The sequence below is a fragment of the Colius striatus genome, chromosome 1 (genome assembly GCF_028858725.1).
Source record: "Colius striatus isolate bColStr4 chromosome 1, bColStr4.1.hap1, whole genome shotgun sequence".
In the NCBI taxonomy this organism is placed as follows: domain Eukaryota; kingdom Metazoa; phylum Chordata; class Aves; order Coliiformes; family Coliidae; genus Colius; species Colius striatus.
In genome coordinates, this window is record NC_084759.1 from 1183011 (window position 1) to 1203329 (window position 20319).

The following is a 20319-nucleotide window of genomic DNA, read 5'->3' on the forward strand; positions in this document are numbered from 1 at the left end:
CCTTCACTGAGGCACGAAGGGGGGAAAGAGGAGTCGGGGGGGGAGGTTGGATGGTTGATAAAGGGGGGGTGTGGTGGCTGATTTAACCCCCTTCCCACCCAGAGCCATCCCTGGGATGCAGGGGGTGAGGGATGGGCACATCCCCAGCACAGGGGGCTCAGGGTGGGATGCAGGGGGTGAGGGATGGGCACATCCCCAGCACAGGGGGCTCAGGGTGGGATGCAGGGGGTGAGGGATGGGCACATCCCCAGCACAGGGGGCTCAGGGGTGGGATGCAGGGGGTGAGGGATGGGCACATCCCCAGCACAGGGGGCTCAGGGGTGGGATGCAGGGGGTGAGGGATGGGCAAAGATGGGTGCCACAGGGCTGTGTGTGGTCACTTGAGTGCAGGCAGCCCCTGTGGCACCCCCACAGCCCCCAGTCAGAGCCCAATCACACACACAGCTCCTTCATCTGATGAGCCCCTCAGCAGCATTGTGCCCACTGCCTGCAGCTGGTGGCCTCTGGTTGGCTCAGGGCAGGGGTGGGATGCAGGGGGTGAGGGATGGGCACATCCCCAGCACAGGGGGCTCAGGGGTGGGATGCAGGGGGTGAGGGATGGGCACATCCCCAGCACAGGGGGCTCAGGGGTGGGATGCAGGGGGTGAGGGATGGGCACATCCCCAGCACAGGGGGCTCAGGGGTGGGATGCAGGGGGTGAGGGATGGGCACATCTCTCAGCACAGGGGGCTCGGGCTCCTGGTCTGTGCCAGCCAGGGCTGGGTGACCCTGGAGCAGCCCCTCAGGCAGGGCAACCGTAGTGCCAAGTGCTGGGGGAGCCTTAACTGGGGCAACTGGTGTGTGGTGGTGTGTGCCAGGGCTGCTGCTGGGTGATGCACCAGCAAGTAAAACCAGGGCAGAGGCTTTGGGATGAGCTGGGATCCAGTTTGGGACGGGAACTGGAGTGCAGGGTGACTCCTGGGGCTGGAGATGGCCAGAGCCAGGGTCCTGGTGGGGGGTGGTCCATGGGGGTCTCGGGGTGATGGGGACACGGCACCTACCTGCCCCTTCACTCCCTTCTCAGATGCAGCCCGGGCTGAGCTCCCCCGCGGTTTTCCCCTCCCCAGCGAGGCAGCTTTCCGGGGACCACCCTCCCCGCTTCTTCCTTCCTCTCTCTCACCCAAAGCCCTGCCCCATCCCGCCCTCCCCGAGCCATCACGCTCCGGCTTCCTCCTCCTCCTCCTCCTCCTCCTCCGCCGCGGCTGCCGCTGCCCTCGGGTACCCCGAGGCTGGAGGGGGAGGGTTTGGGGGTGTTTGCCCGAGGCTGGGGAAGCTCTTACAGCCGTTATTGCGACACATCCCTTCCCCCAGCTCATGCCCGGCCTCGGCTTTGCAGCAAGTTCCAGGGTGTTTGAGGAAGTTCTTTGGGGCTCTCACAGACCCGTCGGTGAAGCTCCGGGGAATTGGGCATCATCCCCCCCTGGCATCATCCCCCCTGGCATCATCCCCCCTGCATCATCCCTCCTGGCATCATCCCCCCGGGCATCATCCCCCCGGGCACCTCCTGCAGCTCAGCCAAGGTAACGCTGCTTTGCCGGCTTTAATTAGCTCTCCTCCATTAATGAGCCTCAAGGGGAAGGGTGTTGGGAGATTTACCCGGGGGGGGAGGGGGGGTCCCGCTGCTGGTTGCATCCCTCTGACCCTCGGTACCCTCCAAGGGAAGAGCTGGGAGGGCAACGAGGTTCTGCTGCTGGTGCCAAGGGGCAGCTCTGGCAGCAAAACCCAGCAGCTGAGCCCTGGGCAATGGGTTCCAGCTGGGGAAGGGGCTGGGGAGGGGCTGAGGGAATGGGGGATGCTCAGCCTGGAGAAAGGGAGCCTGAGGGGACACAGCAGCACTCTCTGACACTCCCTCACAGCAGCCTGTGCCTGGGGAGCTTGGTCTCTGCTCCTGAGCTCCAAGTGACAGGACAAGAGGGAAGGGGCTGGAGTTGCCCCAGGGGAGGTTGAGGTTGGAGGGTCAGTCTCTGCTCCTGAGCTCCAAAACAAGAGGGAAGGGGCTGGAGTTGGAGCAAGAGGGCTGAAGGAGCAAGAGCCTGGAGACAGAGGCTGCAGGGTGAGGCTGGGGAAGGGGCTGGAGCACAAGGGGCTGAGGGAATGGGGGTGTTGAGGCTGGAGAAGAGGAGCCTGAGGGGACACAGCAGCACTCTCTGACACTCCCTCACAGGGCAGGGTGGGGGAGTCGGTTTCTGCTCCCCAGGACAAGAAGAAATGGGCTCAAGTTGCCCCAGGGGAGGTTGAGGTTGGAGACTGGAGGGGGTCTGTCTCTGCTCCTGAGTTGCAAGACAAGAGGAAAGGGGCTGGAGTTGCCCCAGGGGAGGTTGAGGCTGGAGCTGAGGCAGAACTGTTTCCCTGAGAGGGGTGTCAGCCCTGTGCCAGGCTGCCCAGGGAGCTGGGGCAGTGCCCAGCCCTGCAGGGATCCCAAAGCCCTGGGGTGAGGTGCTGAGGCTGTGGCTCAGTGCTGGCTGTGGCAGGGGGAGCTCAGAGCTGGGCTCCAGCAGCTCCAGGGGCTTCTCCAACCCAAAGGCCTCTGTGAGTGTCTCTGATGGCTCAGGTGGGTGCCACAGGGCTGTGTGTGGTCACTTGAGTGCAGGCAGCCCCTGTGGCACCCCCACAGCCCCCAGTCAGAGCCCAATCACACACACAGCTCCTTCATCTCATGAGCCCCTCAGCAGCATTGTGCCCACTGCCTGCAGCTGGTGGCCTCTGGTTGGCTCAGGGCAGGGGTGGGATGCAGGGGGTGAGGGATGGGCACATCCCCAGCACAGGGGGCTCAGGGGTGGGATGCAGGGGGTGAGGGATGGGCACATCCCCTCAGCACAGGGGGCTCAGGGGCTCCTGGTCTGTGCCAGCCAGGGCTGGGTGACCCTGGAGCAGCCCCTCAGGCAGGGCAACCATGGTGCCAAGTGCTGGGGGAGCCTTAACTGGGGCAACTGGTGTGTGGTGGTTGTGTGCCAGGGCTGCTGCTGGGTGATGCACCAGCAAGTAAAACCAGGGCAGAGGCTTTGGGATGAGCTGGGATCCAGTTTGGGACGGGAACTGGTGTGCAGGGTGACTCCTGGGGCTGGGGCTGGAGCTGTGGGGCTGCAGATGGCCAGGGACAGGGTCCTGGGAGGCTCCTCAGTGCTGGCTGAGCCCTGGGAGCCTGGGGACAAAAAGCACCCAAAGGCCTTTGCAAGTTGGGAGCATCTGAGCTGGTGCTGGGGTGGCTGTGGGAGCCCCCCCAAAAAGCAGCCAACCCCCCTTGTTTGAGAGCTGAACCTCACTGCTGGGGGCAGTGGGGACTGAGCCCCCTCCCCAGCTCCCCTGAGGGCAGGGTGGGTTTGGGAGGGGGCTGCTGGCATGTGTTGGCACCCTGGCTGTGCCCTGCTCCTGGGGGGGTGCTTTTACCCCCTCTCACCTCTCTCCCAGCCTTTAAGGCTCTTACCAGGGGTTGCTTAATCCCAGGGAGGAATGCAGAGGGTCAGCAGGGGGAGGATTTAGGAGCTGAAGGAGATGGGGTGAGGGGAGCAGGGCTGGAGTGACCCTGTGTGTGCCCAGCCCCTGGCACCCCCAAATCCTCTGTGGGTGACCCTTTTGGGGGCTCTGCTGCAGGCTGGGAGCAGGGGGAAGCTCAGGGTGCTGCTCTTGCTGCCATGGTGAGCAACTGGCCCCAGTGGGGACCTGGAGTGCTGGTTGCTCCTTTCATGGCCACAAAGTGTGCCAGGGGAGGGGGCACCATGGGGCAGACCCTGCAGCAGTGCTGGGGGGCCCTGGAGGGGTGTGGGGGTGTCTGTGAGCATGGCAGGGGCTGCAGTGCCCATGTCTGGGGGTCTCTGTGTGCCCATGTCTTGGGATCTCTGTGTGCCCATGGCAGGGGGCTGCAGTGCCCATGTCTGGGAGTCTCTGTGCCCATGTCTGGGGGTCTCTGTGTGCCCATGTCTGGGGGTCTCTGTGTGCCCATGTCTTGGGATCTCTGTGTGCCCATGGCAGGGGGCTGCAGTGCCCATGTCTGGGGATCACTGTGTGAGCATGGCAGGGGGCTCTGTGCCCATGTCTGGGGGTCTCTGTGCCAATGTCTGGGGGTCTCTGTGTGAGCATGGCAGGGGCTGCAGTGCCCATGTCTGGGGGTCTCTGTGCCCATGTCTGGGGGTTTCTGTGTGCCCATGGCAGGGGCTGCAGTGCCCATGTCTGGGGGTTTCTGTGTGCCCATGGCAGGGGTCTCTGTGCCCATGTCTGGGGGTCTCTGTGTGCCCATGTCTGGGGGTGTCTGTGTGAGCATGGCAGGGATCTCTGTGCCCATGTCTGGGGGTCTCTGTGTGCCCATGTCTGGGGGTCTCTTTGTGAGCATGGCAGGGGGCTGCAGTGCCCATGTCTGGGGGTCTCTGTGTGCCCATGGCAGGGGTCTCTGTGCCCATGTCTGGGGGTCTCTGTGCCCATGTCAAGGGGTCTCTGTGTGCCCATGGCAGGGGTCTCTGTGTGCCCATGTCTGGGGTCTCTGTGCCCATGTCAAGGGGTCTCTGTGTGCCCATGTCAAGGGGTCTCTGTGTGCCCATGGCAGGGGTCTGTGTGCCCATGTCTGGGGGTCTCTGTGTGCCCATGGCAGGGGTCTCTGTGTGAGCATGGCAGGGGCTGCAGTGCCCATGTCTGGGAGTCTCTGTGCCCATGTCTGGGGGTCTCTGTGTGCCCATGTCTGGGGGTCTCTGTGTGCCCATGCCTGGGGGTTTCTGTGTGCCCATGGCAGGGGCTGCAGTGCCCATGTCTGGGGGTCTCTGTGTGCCCATGGCAGGGGTCTCTGTGTCCATGTCTGGGGGTCTCTGTGCCCATGTCTGGGGGTCTCTGTGTGCCCATGGCAGGGGTCTCTGTGTCCATGTCTGGGGGTCTCTGTGCCCATGTCTGGGGGTCTCTGTGTGCCCATGGCAGGGGCCTGCAGTGCCCATGTCTGGGGGTTTGCAGTGCCCATGTCTGGGGGTCTCTGTGTGAGCATGGCAGGGGTCTCTGTGCCCATGTCTGGGGGTCTCTGTGTGAGCATGGCAAGGGTCTCTGTGCCCATGTCTGGGGGTCTCTGTGTGCCCATGCCAGGGGTCTCTGTATGCCCATGCCAGGGGTCTCTGTGCCAGCTCAGTGCCAGGCTGAGGACCATCCTTCCTCTGCCACACTCTTTGCCCTTGTGAGAGCTGCCCTGTAACCACAGGCTCCATCCGGGGTGGGGGGGGTTTGGGGGGTGTGGGGAGGTGGCATCTGCCTGACTCACAGCAAGTGTGACTGTGACAGGGCCATTTCACGAGTGGCCTCGTTGGCAGCCCCAGGAAATGCTGCTGTGGGGCTCAGCAAAGCCTCCAGCCACAGCCCACACAAGAGCTGACCTCAGGGTTACCAGCCCTGCCTTGGGGGGTGGGCTTTGGGCAGCCAGGGGTGGCATGGGCAGCATGGCACATGTGCCAGGGTGGGTTAGGGGTGCTCTGCCACCCACTCACCCACCCAGGTGGGCTCTGGTGGAGCCCCAGCTTGGTGTCTGGGAGCTCAGGGTGCTGAGGGGGGCACATGGGCTCTGGGAGCAGGGCTGGGGGTCTGGCTGCCTGGGTCCCTCTGGCTGGCGGTCACTCAGGGAGCAGCCTTGGGGGATCCCCCTCACCCCCAAATGGTGCCCCTTGGCACCATCATTGCTCTGTGCCAGGGGCTTCTGCCAGCTCCTCACCCTGGGCTCCAGCTGGGGGGGATCCAATGTCCTGTCCCACCTCACACATCACCCCCCAACTCGGGGTGATGCCTAAAACAGGACCCTGCAGCACCCCCAAACCCTGCAGCCCCCTGGCTCTGGGGCAGTGCCAGTGCAGCACCCAGCTGCTGGGCACACAGGGGGCAAAGCCCCCTCCCCAAACCCACCCTATTCCATGGGTCAGGAGTAGTGCCAGTGCAGCACCCAGCTGCTGGGCACACAGAGGGCAAAGCCCCCTCCCCAAACCCACCCTGTTCCATTGCTCTGGGGCAGTGCCAGTGCAGCTGGGCACCCAGAGGGCAAAGCCCCCTCCCCAAACCCACCCTATTCCATGGGTCAGGAGTAGTGCCAGTGCAGCACCCAGCAGCTGGGCACCCAGAGGGCAAAGCCCCCTCCCCAAACCCCCCATCTCCCCAGGTCTGGGACAGTGCCAGTGCAGCACCCAGATGCTGGGCACCCAGAGGGCAAAGTCCCCTCCCCAAACCCTGCATCCCCTGTCTCTGGGGTTGTGCCAGTGCAGCACCCAGCTGCTGGGCACATAGAGGGCACAGCCCCCTCCCCAAACCCTGCAGCCCCCTGTCTCTGGGGTTGTGCCAGTGCAGCACCCAGCTGCTGGGCACACAGGGGGCAAAGCCCCCTCCCCAAATCCCCCCATCTCCCCGGGTCTGGGACAGTGCCAGTGCAGCTGGGCACTCAGAGGGCAAAGCCCCCTCCCCACACCCCCTCTCTCCCTGGCTCAGTGGCAATGCCAGTGCAGCACCCAGCTGCTGGGCACCCAGAGGGCAAAGCTCCCTCCCCAAACCCACCCTATTCCATGGGTCAGGAGTAGTACCAATGCAGCACCCAGCTGCTGGGCACATAGAGCGCACAGCCCGCTCCCCAAACCCCCCATCTCCCCGGGTCTGGGACAGTGCCAGTGCAGCACCCAGATGCTGGGCACCCAGAGGGCAAAGCCCCCTCCCCAAATCCCCCATCTTCCCAGGTCTGGGACAGTGCCAGTGCAGCACCCAGCTGCTGGGCACCCAGAGGGGAAAGCCCCCTCCCCAAACCCTGCAGCCCCTGTCCCTGGGGCATTGCCAGCACAGCACCCAGCTGCTGGGCACACAGAGGGCAAAGCCCCCTCCCCACACCCCCTCTCTCCCTGGCTCAGTGGCAATGCCAGTGCACCACCCAGCTGCTGGGCACCCAGAGAGCAAAGCCCCCTCCCCAAATCCCCCATCTCCCCTGGTCTGGGACAGTACCAGTGCAGCACCCAGCTGCTGGGCACCCAGAGGGCAAAGCCCCCTCCCCAAACCCACCCTATTCCATGGGTCAGGAGTAGTGCCAGTGTGGCACCCAGCAGCTGGGCACTCAGAGGGCAAAGCCCCCTCCCCAAACCCCCCATCTCCCCGGGTCTGGGACAGTGCCAGTGCAGCACCCAGATGCTGGGCACCCAGAGGGCAAAGCCCCCTCCCCAAACCCTGCAACCCCCTGTCTCTGGGGTTATGCCAGTGCAGCACCCAGCTGCTGGGCACTCAGAGGGCAAAGCCCCCTCCCCAAACCCACCCTATTCCATGGGTCAGGAGTAGTGCCAGTGCAGCACCCAGCTGCTGGGCACACAGAGGTCAAAGCCCCCTCCCCAAACCCTGCAATCCCCTGGCTCTGGGGTTGTGCCAGTGCAGCACCGAGCTGCTGGGCACCCCGAGGGCAAAGCCCCCTCCCCAAACCCTGCAGCCCCCTGGCTCTGGGGCAGTGCCAGCACAGCATCCAGCTGCTGGGCACACAGAGGGCAAAGCCCCCTCCCCAAACCCTGCAGCCCCCTGGCTCTGGGGTTGTGCCAGCACAGCACCCAGCTGCTGGGCACCCCGAGGGCAAAGCCCCCTCCCCAAACCCTGCAGCCCCCTGGCTCTGGGGCAGTGCCAGCACAGCATCCAGCTGCTGGGCACACAGAGGGCAAAGCCCCCTCCCCAAACCCTGCAGCCCCCTGGCTCTGGGGTTGTGCCAGCACAGCACCCAGCTGCTGGGCACACAGAGGGCAAAGCCCCCTCCCCAAACCCACCCTGTTCCATTGCTCTGGGACAGTGCCAGTGCAGCTGGGCACCCAGAGGGCAAAGCCCCCTCCCCAAACCCTGCAACCCCTGTCCCTAGGGCATTGCCAGCACAGCACCCAGCTTCTGGGCACACAGGGGGCAAAGCCCTCTCCCCAAACCCACCCTATTCCATGGGTCAGGAGTAGTGCCAGTGCAGCACCGAGCTGCTGGGCACGCAGAGGGCAAAGCCCCCTCCCCAAATTCCCCATGTCCCCAGGTCTGGGACAGTGCCAGTGCAGCTGGGCACCCAGAGGGCAAAGCCCCCTCCCCAAACCCTGCAACCCCTGTCCCTGGGACAGTGCCAGTGCAGCACCCAGCTGCTGGGCACCCAGAGGGCAAAGCCCCCTCCCCAAACCCACCCTATTCCATGGGTCAGGAGTAGTGCCAGTGCAGCACCCAGCTGCTGGGCACACAGGGGGCAAAGCCCCCTCCCCAAACCCTGCAACCCCCTGGCTCTGGGGTTGTGCCAGCACAGCACCCAGCTGCTGGGCATACAGAGGGCAAAGCCCCCTCCCCAAATCCCCCCATCTCCCCGGGTTTGGGACAGTGGCAGTGCAGCTGGGTACCCAGAGGGCAAAGCCCCCTCCCCAAACCCACCCTATTCCATGGGTAAGGCGTAGTGCCAGTGCAGCACCGAGCTGCTGGGCACCCAGAGGGCAAAGCCCCCTCCCCAAACCCCCCCCATCTCCCCGAGCACGTTGCTTTGGATGCTGCTGAGCCCAACCTCATCCCTTTTCCTCCCTCCGCAGGTGCTGACGCGGTGCTGAGCCCTTCCCGGGCCGCAGGGGATGCTCTGAGCGCTCCCTGGCGCTGCCAGGGGGGGGTCTCCGCCCTTATCCCCCCCCAGCATGGCAGAGGAGGGCGATGCCCTGCCCGTGAGCTCCTGGCTGGCCTCGCTGCACCTCGAGCAATACTCGGCGAGCTTCCAGCGCAGCGGGCTGCGGGCGGTGGGCGACTGCCGGGGGCTGGCGGAGCCGGGGCTGCGGCGCTTGGGCGTGTTGCTGCCCGGCCACCGGCGGCGCATCCTCCTGGCACTGCACAAAGCCTTCGCTGAGACCCCCCCGCTGCCCCCCTCCTCATCCTCATCCTCCTCCCTTCCTCCTCCTCCTCTTCCCGCAGCTCTAAAACCCATCCCCATGAAACGCCACATCTTCCACCGCAGCCCCCCGTCGGAGCCCCCCGAAGTGCCCGGGGGAGGGTCCCCGCCGCTGCTGGTGGCACAAGGGGGGGTTGGCATCGCTCAGCTGCCCCCTCCCATCCCACCCAGGGTGGGCTGCAGACCCCCCCTTCAGTTCTCCACGTCGTTAAGGGGTGGTAACCCCGAGCCCCTCCCCCTGCCCCAAACGTGCCCCCCCGATGAGCCCCCTGAGACCCCCCCGGCGAGACCCCCGCTGCCAGCCAAGAGGCACCAGCTGGAGGCCAAGTGCCAGTCCCTGAAGACCCCCCCGACGTGCAGCAGCCCCCCGGAGCTGCCCCCCAGGGCTGTGGCACACAGGAGGTAATGGGGGGGGTTGGGGATGGGGTTGGGGGGGGGTTGGGGTGGGGGTTTGGGGGGTGGGGACAAGGCGGTGGGGTCCCCAAGAGGGGCTTCTGGGGTGGGGGTGGGACACACGTGGTACCCACAGCTCCCTCCATCAGCCCCAGCTCATATTTGGGGGTACCCACAGCCCCCCCAGCCCATCTCTGGGGGTACCCCAAGCCCCCCAGTCCCAGCTCATCTCCTGGGACTCTCCAGCCCATATTTGGGGGTACCCCAAGCCCCCCAGGCCCAGCTCATCTCCTGGGACCCCCCAGCCCATCTCTGGGGTACCCACAGCCCCCCAGCCCCAGCTCATCTCCTGGGACACCCCCAGCCCATCTTTGGGGGTACCCATGGCCCCCTCAGCCCATCTCTGGGGGTACCCCAACCCCACCAGCCCCACTTCATCTCCTGTAGCCCCCAGCCCATCTCCTGGGGTACCCACAGCCCCCCAGCCCCAGCCCATCTCCTGGGACCCCCCAGCCCATCTCTGGGGGTAGGCCAACCCCACCAGCCCCAGCTCATCTCCTGGGACCCCCCCAGCCCAACTTTGGGGGTACCCACAGCCCCCCAGCCCCAGCCCATCTCCTGGGACCCCCCAGCCCATCTTTGGGGGTACCCACAGCCCCCCAGCCCCAGCCCATCTCCTGGGACCCCCCAGCCCATCTTCAGGGGTACCCCCAGCCCCCCAGCCCATCTCTGGGGGTAGGCCAACCCCACCAGCCCCAGCTCATCTCCTGGGACCCCCCCAGCCCATCTTTGGGGGTACCCACAGACCCCCAGCCCCAGCTCATCTCCTGGGACCCCCAGCCCATATTTGGGGGTACCCACAGCTCCCCCAGCCCCAGCTCATCTCCTGGGACCCCCCAGCCCATATTTGGGGGTACCCACAGCTCCCCCAGCCCCATCTCATCTCCTGGGACCCCCCAGCCCATATTTGGGGGTACCCACAGCTCCCCCAGCCCCAGCCCATCTCCTGGGACCCCTCAGCCCATATTTGGGGGTACCCACAGCCCCCCAATCCCAGTTCATCTCCTGGGGCCCCCAGCTCATTTCTGGGGGTACCTGTGGCCCCCCCCCTCAGCCCCAGCTCATCTTCAGGGGTACCCCCAGCCCCCCAGCCCATCTCTGGGGGTAGGCCAACCCCACCAGCCCCAGCTCATCTCCTGGGACCCCCCCCAGCCCATCTTTGGGGGTACCCACAGCCCCCCAACCCCAGCTCATCACCTGGGACCCCCCAGCCTATCTTTGGGGTACCCACAGCCCCCCAGCCCCAGCTCATCTCCTGGGACCCCCCCCAGCCTATATTTCGGGGTACCCACAGCCCCCCAGCCCCAGCTCATCTCCTGGGACCCCCCAGCCCATCTTTGGGGTACCCACAGCCCCCCAGCCCCAGCCCATCTCCTGGGACCCCCCAGCCCATCTTTGGGGGTACCCACAGCCCCCCAACCCCAGCTCATCTCCTGGGACCCCCCAGCCCATCTTTGGGGTACCCACAGCCCCCCAGCCCCAGCCCATCTCCTGGGACACCCCCAGCCCATATTTGGGGGTACCCATGGCCCCCTCAGCCCATCTCTGGGGGTACCCCAACCCCACCAGCCCCACTTCATCTCCTGTAGCCCCCCAGCCCATCTTTGGGGGTACCCACAGCTCCCAGCCCCAGCCCATCTCTTGGGGTACCCCCAGCCCCCCAGCTCCTCTCTGGGGGTACCTGTAGCACCCCCCCAGCCCCAGCCCATCTTCTGGGGTACCCCCAGCTCCCCAGCCCATATTTGGGGCACCCACAGCCGCCCAGCCCCAGCCCATCTCCTGGGACCCCCCAGCCCATCTTTGGGGGTAACCACAGCCCCCCAGCACATGTTTGGGGGTACCCACAGCCCCCCAGCCCCAGCCCACTCCTGGGACCCCCAGCCCATCTCCTGGGACCCCCCAGCCCATCTTTGGGGGTAACCACAGCCCCCCAGACCATATGGGGGGGTACCCACAGCTCCCAGCCCCAGCTCATCTCCTGGGACCCCCCCAGCCCATCTTTGGGGGTACCCACAGCTCCCAGCCCCAGCTCATCTCCTGGGACCCCCCCAGCCCATCTTTGGGGGTACCCACAGCTCCCAGCCCCAGCTCATCTCCTGGGGTACCCCCAGCCCCCCAGCTCATTTCTGGGGGTACCTGTAGCCCCCCCCTCAACCCCAGCCCATCTCCTGGGGTACCCCCAGCTCCCCAGCCCATATTTGGGGGTACCCACAGTCCCCCAACCCCAACCCATCTCCTGGGACCCCCCAGCCCATATTTGGGGGTACCCAAAGCCCCCCAGCCCCAGCCCATCTCCTGGGACTCCCCAGCCCATCTTTGGGGTACCCACAGCCCCCCACCCCCAGCTCATCTCCTGGGACCCCCAGCTCATATTTGGGGGTACCCACAGCCCCCCAGCCCCAGCTCATCTCCTGGGACCCCCAGCTCATTTCTGGGGGTACCTGTGGCCCCCCCTCAGCCCCAGCTCATCTTCTGGGGTACCCCCAGCCCCCCAGCCCATCTTTGGGGGCAGGCCAACCCCACCAGCCCCAGCTCATCTCCTGGGACCCCCCAGCCCATCTTTGGGGTACCCACAGCCCCCCAGCCCCAGCTCATCTCCTGGGACCCCCCCCAGCCCATATTTGGGGGTACCCACAGCCCCCCAGCCCCAGCTCATCTCCTGGGGTACCCCCAGCCCCCCAGCCCATCTCTGGGGGTACCCCAAGCCCCCCAGCCCCAGCTCATCTCCTGGGACCCCCAGCTCATATTTGGGGGTACCCACAGCCCCCCAGCCCCAGCTCATCTCCTGGGACCCCCAGCTCATATTTGGGGGTACCCACAGCCCCCCAGCCCCAGCTCATCTCCTGGGACCCCCAGCTCATATTTGGGGGTACCCATAGGCCCCCAGCCCCAGCCCATCTCCTGGGGTACCCCCAGCTCCCCAGCCCATATTTGGGGGTACCCACAGCCCTCCAACCCCAGCCCATCTCCTGGGACCCCCCCAGCCCATCTTTGGGGGACCCATAAGCCCCCAGCCCCCCTTGTGCTTTGCCCCCCACCCTGGCACCGATGGGTGGGTGAAGGGGGGTGGGCTGGCACCCATGGGGTGGGCACCCACTTGCCCCATGTCTCCCATGGGCTGTGGCTCATGGTGGCCACGGGGCAACCCTGGGGGGGGGGGGGAATATGTGTGGGACCCCCTCCCCACTCCCTCGTGCTTTGCCCCCCACCCTGGCACCCATGGGTGGGTGAGGGGGGTGGGCTGGCACCCATGGGGTGGGCACCCGCTTGCCCCATGTCTCCCATGGGCTGTGGCTCATGGTGGCCACGGGGCAACCTCTGGGGGGGGGGATATGTGTGAGAGACCCTCTCCCCCCTCCTCTTTGCTTTGCCCCCCACCCTGGCACCAATGGGTGGGTGAAGGGGGGTGGGCTGGCACCCATAGGGTGGGCACCCCCTTCTCCCATGGGCTGTGGCTCATGGTGGCCAAAGGGCAACCCCGGGGGGGGGGATGTGTGTGAGACCCCCTCCCCCCTCCCCATTTAGGGGGCTGTGCCCTGGGTGAGGTGGGCAACAACGACCCCCCTCCCTCGTGCTTTGCCCCCCACCCTGGCACCCATAAGTGGGCGAGGGGGGGTGGGCTGGCACCCATGGGGTGGGCACCCACTTGCCCCATGTCTCCCATGGGCTGTGGCTCATGGTGGCCACGGGGCAACCCCGGGGGGGGGGGATATGTGTGAGACCCCCTCCCCCCTCCTCCTTGCTTTGCCCCCCACCCTGGCACCCATGGGTGGGTGAAGGGGGGTGGGCTGGCACCCATGGGGTGGGCACCCCGCTTGCCCCATGTCTCCCATGGGCTGTGGCTCATGGTGGCCACGGGGCAACCTCTGGGGGGGGGGATATGTGTGAGAGACCCTCTCCCCCCTCCTCCTTGCTTTGCCCCCCACCCTGGCACCCATGGGTGGGTGAAGGGGGGTGGGCTGGCACCCATGGGGTGGGCACCCGCTTGCCCCATGTCTCCCACGGGCTGTGGCTCATGGTGGCCACGGGGCAACCTCTGGGGGGGGGGATATGTGTGAGAGACCCTCTCCCCCCTCCTCTTTGCTTTGCCCCCCACCCTGGCACCAATGGGTGGGTGAAGGGGGGTGGGCTGGCACCCATGGGGTGGGCACCCCCTTCTCCCATGGGCTGTGGCTCATGGTGGCCAAAGGGCAACCCCGGGGGGGGGATGTGTGTGAGACCCCCTCCCCCCTCCCCATTTAGGGGGCTGTGCCCTGGGTGAGGTGGGCAACAACGACCCCCCTCCCTCGTGCTTTGGCCCCCACCCTGGCACCCATAAGTGGGCGAGGGGGGGTGGGCTGGCACCCATGGGGTGGGCACCCACTTGCCCCATGTCTCCCATGGGCTGTGGCTCATGGTGGCCACGGGGCAACCCCTGGGGGGGGGATATGTGTGGGACCCCCTCCCCACTCCCTCGTGCTTTGCCCCCCACCCTGGCACCCATGGGTGGGTGAAGGGGGGTGGGCTGGCACCCATAGGGTGGGCACCCCCTTCTCCCATGGGCTGTGGCTCATGGTGGCCAAAGGGCAACCCCGGGGGGGGGATGTGTGTGAGACCCCCTCCCCCCTCCCCATTTAGGGGGCTGTGCCCTGGGTGAGGTGGGCAACAACGACCCCCCTCCCTCGTGCTTTGCCCCCCACCCTGGCACCCATAAGTGGGCGAGGGGGGGTGGGCTGGCACCCATGGGGTGGGCACCCACTTGCCCCATGTCTCCCATGGGCTGTGGCTCATGGTGGCCACGGGGCAACCCCGGGGGGGGGGATATGTGTGAGACCCCCTCCCCCCTCCTCCTTGCTTTGCCCCCCACCCTGGCACCCATGGGTGGGTGAAGGGGGGTGGGCTGGCACCCATGGGGTGGGCACCCGCTTGCCCCATGTCTCCCACGGGCTGTGGCTCATGGTGGCCACGGGGCAACCTCTGGGGGGGGGGGATATGTGTGAGAGACCCTCTCCCCCCTCCTCTTTGCTTTGCCCCCCACCCTGGCACCAATGGGTGGGTGAAGGGGGGTGGGCTGGCACCCATAGGGTGGGCACCCCCTTCTCCCATGGGCTGTGGCTCATGGTGGCCAAAGGGCAACCCCGGGGGGGGGATGTGTGTGAGACCCCCTCCCCCCTCCCCATTTAGGGGGCTGTGCCCTGGGTGAGGTGGGCAACAACGACCCCCCTCCCTCGTGCTTTGCCCCCCACCCTGGCACCCATAAGTGGGCGAGGGGGGGGTGGGCTGGCACCCATGGGGTGGGCACCCACTTGCCCCATGTCTCCCATGGGCTGTGGCTCATGGTGGCCACGGGGCAACCCCGGGGGGGGGGGATATGTGTGAGACCCCCTCCCCCCTCCTCCTTGCTTTGCCCCCCACCCTGGCACCCATGGGTGGGTGAAGGGGGGTGGGCTGGCACCCATGGGGTGGGCACCCGCTTGCCCCATGTCTCCCACGGGCTGTGGCTCATGGTGGCCACGGGGCAACCTCTGGGGGGGGGGATATGTGTGAGAGACCCTCTCCCCCCTCCTCTTTGCTTTGCCCCCCACCCTGGCACCAATGGGTGGGTGAAGGGGGGTGGGCTGGCACCCATGGGGTGGGCACCCCCTTCTCCCATGGGCTGTGGCTCATGGTGGCCAAAGGGCAACCCCGGGGGGGGGATGTGTGTGAGACCCCCTCCCCCCTCCCCATTTAGGGGGCTGTGCCCTGGGTGAGGTGGGCAACAACGACCCCCTCCCTCGTGCTTTGCCCCCCACCCTGGCACCCATAAGTGGGCGAGGGGGGGTGGGCTGGCACCCATGGGGTGGGCACCCACTTGCCCCATGTCTCCCATGGGCTGTGGCTCATGGTGGCCACGGGGCAACCCCTGGGGGAGGGATATGTGTGAGACCCCCTCCCCCCTCCTCCTTGCTTTGCCCCCCACCCTGGCACCAATGTGTGGGTGAGGGGGGGTGGGCTGGCACCCATGGGGTGGGCACCCACTTGCCCCATGGGCTCACGGTGGCCACTGGGGGGGGGGGGCTGAGTTGGGTGGGTTTTGGGGGGCATTGGGTGGGTTTTGGGGGGGCATTGGGTGGGTTTTGGGGGGGCGGCTGATACCCCACGGCCGCCCCCAGCCCCGCAGCCCCCGTGCCCAGCCCGGCGTGCCCAGGGCGAGTGGCCAGTGCCCCGGGCAGCGCGGTGGCCGCGGCTCAGGAAGTGTCGCCGGTGCCGGGGCGGTCGCGGCGCAGGAAGTGCCGTGGGGGGGGTGCGGGGACACGCGGACGGAGCCTGAGCACCGCGGCAGGATCGGGCCCCGAGGTAGGGGGTGGCACTCGGGGCACTGCCAACCCCCCCCCAACGCCGAGCCTCAGCACCCTGCTCAGCACCCTGCTCAGCACCCTGTTGCACCCTGCTCTGCACCCTGCTCAGCACCCTGCTGCACCCCCTCAGCACCCTGCTCAGCACCCTGCTCAGCACCCTGCTGCACCCCCTCAGCACCCTGCTCAGCACCCTGCTCAGCACCCTGCTGCACCCCCTCAGCACCCTGCTCTGCACCCTGCTCAGCACCCTGCTGCACCCCCTCAGCACCCTGCTCAGCACCCTGCTGCACCCTGCTCAGCACCCCGCTTGCTCCCACTGCTCCCAGCACCCTGCTCTGCACCCTGCTCAGCACCCTGCTCCACCCCCTCAGCACCCTGCTCAGCACCCTGCTGCAAACTGCTCAGCACCCTGCTTGCTCCCACTCCTCCCAGCACCCATGGGTGGCCTCAGCACCCTGCTCAGCACCCTGCTCAGCACCCCGCTTGCTCCCACTGGTCCCAGCACCCATGGGTGGCCTCAGCACCCTGCTCAGCACCCCACTCAGCACCCTGCTTGCTCCCACTTCTCTCAGGACCCATGGGTGGCCTCAGCACCCCCAGGGGTGGCCTCAGCACCCCGCTCAGCACCCTGCTCAGCACCCTGCTTGCTCCCACTACTCCCAGCACCCATGGGTGGCCTCAGCACCCTGCTGCAGCCCCCATCCCGTCCCAGCACCCATGAGTGCCCTCAGCATGCCACTCAGCACCCCGCTCAGCACCCTGCTTGCTCCCATTGCTCCCAGCACCCATTGGTGGCCTCAGCAACCCCCCTCAGCACCCTGCTCAGCACCGTGCTTGCTCCCACTGCTCCCGTCACCCCACTCAGCACCCTGCTCAGCACCCTGCTTGCTCCCACTGCTCCCAGCACCCAGATGTGGCCTCAGCACCCAAGGGTGGCCTCAGCACCCTGCTCAGCACCCTGCTCAGCACCCTGCTTGCTACCACTGTTCCCAGCACCCATGGGTCTTCTCAGCACCCTGCTCAGCACCCTGCTTGCTCCCACTGCCCCCAGCACACATGAGTGGCCTCAGCACCCTGCTCAGCACCCTGCTTGCTCCCACTGCCCCGAGCACCCAGAGGTGACCTCAGCACCCCTCTGAGCACCCTGCTTTCTCCCACTGCTCCCAGCACCCTGCTCAGCACCCTGCTCGCTCCCACTGCTCCCAGCACCCTGCTCAGCACCCTGCTCGCTCCCACTGCTCCCAGCACCCTGCTCAGCACCCTGCTCGCTCGCACTACTCCCAGCACCCAAGGGTGGCCTCAGCACCCCAGTTAGCACCCTGCTCAGCACCCTGCTCGGCACCCTGCTCAGCACCCTCCTTGCTCCCACTGCTCTCAGCACCCTGCTGTCCCTGGGGAAGTTTGGGAGGGTCACAGTGCCAAGGCTGCCAGGGGGGCTCTGGGGACCCCCAGGCTGTGGGTTCCTGTAGGGGATGGATGGGTTCAGCCCCTGGCCTGGCTTGGCATGAGGGTGCCATGTGCCAGGGGGCTCTGGGGTGCAGCTGGATGGGGCTCTGGACCCCCAGGGCCCCAGGGGGTGCTGGCCCCAAATAGCCCCCCCTCAAATGTGGGGAACTGGCCCTTGCCCACAGCTGGCTGATGCTTGCCCACGCCAGGGTGATGCTGGCCCATGCCAGGATGAAGCTTGCCTGTGCCAGGGAGCTGCTTGCCATGTCTGGCTGTTGCTTGCCCATGTGTGGGTAATGCTTGCCTAGGTTAGGATGATGTTTGCCCATGCCAGGGAGCTGCTTGCCATGTCTGAGGTGATGCTTGCCCATGCCAGGATGAAGCTTGCCTATGCCAGGGAGCTGCTTGCCATGTCTGGCTGTTGCTTGCCCATGTGTGGGTAATGCTTGCCTAGGTTAGGATGATGTTTGCCCATGCTAGGGAGCTGCTTGCCATGTCTGAGGTGATGCTTGCCCATGCCAGGATGATGCTTGCCCATGCCAGGGTGATGCTGGCCCATGCCAGGGAGCTGCTTGTCATGTCTGGGATAATGCTTGCCCATGTCAGGGTGATGCTTGCCCATGTGTGGGTGATGCTTGCCTGTGTTAGGATGAAGCTTGCCCATGCCAGGGAGCTGCTTGCCATGTCTGGGCTGATGTTTACCTGTGCCAGGGTGATGCTTGCCCACATCTGGCTGATGCTTGCCCATGTCTGGCTGATGCTTGTCCATGCCAGGGAGCTGCTTGCCATGTCTGGGCTGATGCTTGCCCACATCAGGCTGATGCTTGCCCACATCAGGCTGATGCTTGCCCATGTGTTGGTGATGCTTACCTGTGCCAGGGTGATGCTTGCCCACATCTGGCTGATGCTTGCCCATGTATGGGTGATGCTTGTCTATGTTAGGATGATGCTTGCCCACACCAGGGTGATGCTTGCCCATGCCAGGGTGATGCTGGCCCACATCAGGCTGATGCTTGCCCATGTCTGGCTGATGCTTGCCCATGCCAGGGAGCTGCTTGCCATGTCTTGGTGATGCTTGCCCATGCCAGGGTGATGCTTGCCCACATCAGGCTGGTGCTTGCCCATGTCTGGCTGATGCTTGCCCACATCTGGCTGATGCTTGCCTATGTTAGGATGATGCTGGCCCATGCCAGGGAGCTGCTTGCCATGTCTGGGGTGATGCTTACGTGTGCCAGGGTGATGCTTGCCCATGCCAGGGAGCTGCTTGCCCATGCTAGGGTGATGCTTGCCCACATCAGAGTGAAGCTTGCCCATGCCAGGGTGACACCTACCCATGCCAGGGTGATGCTTGCCCATGACAGGGAGCTGCTTGCCATGTCTGGGGTGATGCTTGCCCATGTCTAGCTGTTGCTTGCCCACAGCTGGCTGATGCTGGCCTGTGCCAGGGAGCTGCTTGCCATGTCTGGCTGTTGCTTGCCCATGTGTGGGTAATGCTTGCCTAGGTTAGGATGATGTTTGCCCATGCCAGGGAGCTGCTTGCCATGTCTGGCTGTTGCTTGCCCATGTGTGGGTAATGCTTGCCTAGTTTAGGATGATGTTTGCCCATGCCAGGGTGATGCTTGTCCATGTCTGGATGTTGCTTGCCCATGCCAGGATGATGTTTGCCCACATCAGACTGATGCTTGTCCATGCCAGGGAGCTGCTTGCCATGTCTGGGGTGATGCTTGCCCATGTCTAGCTGTTGCTTGCCCACAGCTGGCTGATGCTGGCCTGTGCCAGGGAGTTGCTTGCCATGTCTGGCTGTTGCTTGCCCATGTATGGGTAATGCTTGCCCATGTTAGGATAGTGGTTGCCCACATCAGGGTGGTGCTTGCCCATGTGTGGCTGAAGCTTGCCCGTGCCAGGGAGCTGCTTGTCATGTCTGGGTGATGCTTGCCCATGCCAGGGTGATGCTTGCCCACATCTGACTGATGCTTGCCCATGTCTGGCTGATGCTTGCCCATGCCAGGGAGCTGCTTGCCATGTCTGGGGTGATGCTTGCCCATGCCAGGGTGACTCTTGCCCATGCCAGAGTGACACTTGCCCATGCCAGAGTGACACTTGCCCATGCCAGGGTGATGCTTGCCACGTCTGGCTGATGCTTGCCCATGCCAGAGAGCTGCTTGCCATGTGTGGGGTGATGCTTGCCCATGCCAGAGAGCTGCTTGCCCATGCCAGGGTGAAGCTTGCCCACATTAGGCTGTTGTTCGCCTGTGTTGAGCTGCCACTTGCCCACATTGGGCTGACCCTTACTGTGTGCCAGCTCCTGCCTGGCTCAAGCCCTGGTAGCCCCAGCTCTGGGGCTTTAGGAGCCCCTCAGTAGCCCCCCTGGGTTTTTTGAGGTGCCACCCCCCAGCTCCCCTTGTTTCCTCTCAGCATAGGGGTTGGGGGGCTCAGGGGGTGGCCCCCTCCCCACTGCCCCCCAGAGCTGGGGCTGTGAGCCCTGGGGGGTGCCCTGGCAGTGGGGGGTTGAGCATCAGGGAGGGGATTTTGGAGCACTGGGGTGTTGAGGTGGGGGGGTGCAAACAGTTCCAAACCCTCTTGAGGTGCCCCCAACACCTTGGGCAGCAAATGGGACAGGTGATGGGGGACCTTCAGCTTGCTGCTGACCCCAGGGCTCACCCTTTGCTCTGGGGAGGGGGCACCCAGCACTCTGGGTGCCCATGCACATGCAGTCACTAGCCAAAGGGCTTTGTGGCTTGCCCACTGAGTCCCCTGGGTGCCAGCAAACCCCTGCCTGGTGCTGCTGGGGGATGCTGCTGGTGCCCTGGGCTTGCTGCCCACCCTTCCCCTACCCACCCTGCCCTCCCCCTGCCCACGCTTCCCTCATCTCTGGATGCTTGTGGCTGGTTCCCATGGTAATAGCTGCTGAGAAATGAGGTCAGTCTGCCCCAGCTCTGAGCCAGAGCTGCTCTGGGAGAGAAGTTTCCTCTCCTCAGCTCACCCTGAGCTCAGGGTAAAAGCTCTGGCCCAGCAGCCACAAGGGTCAGAAGCCCCCCAAAGCCTTGGGGAGGGTGAGTGGCCATCCCCAGGGAGCCCAGGCTGCAGGGGGATGCTGAGCCCTGTGCAGTGTGGCCATGGGGGTGATGCCATGGGGCATACTGGGGGATGGTGGGATGGGTCCTGCTGCACTGGGAGGGGGAGAAGAGGCTGGAGCTGGGAGCA

General features: G+C 65.8%; 1 protein-coding gene across 4 annotated transcripts in view; it reads left to right on the plus strand.

Moving 5' to 3' along the window:
• Positions 1 to 1261: 1261 nt before the first annotated feature.
• Positions 1262 to 20319, plus strand: part of ARAP1 (ArfGAP with RhoGAP domain, ankyrin repeat and PH domain 1) — an 86870-nt gene continuing 67812 nt past the window's right edge. For 2 of the 4 annotated variants that reach the window (XM_061990146.1, XM_061990157.1), the window contains exons 1-2: positions 1263 to 1559; positions 8553 to 9301. In XM_061990146.1, the coding sequence (XP_061846130.1) occupies positions 8652 to 9301 (650 nt within the window). In that variant the 5' untranslated portion in view covers positions 1263 to 1559; positions 8553 to 8651. Of the gene's footprint in view, positions 1560 to 8552; positions 9302 to 15618; positions 15668 to 20319 lie in introns of those variants that run through there. The other 2 variants (XM_061990164.1, XM_061990171.1) reach the window with 2 other exon arrangements.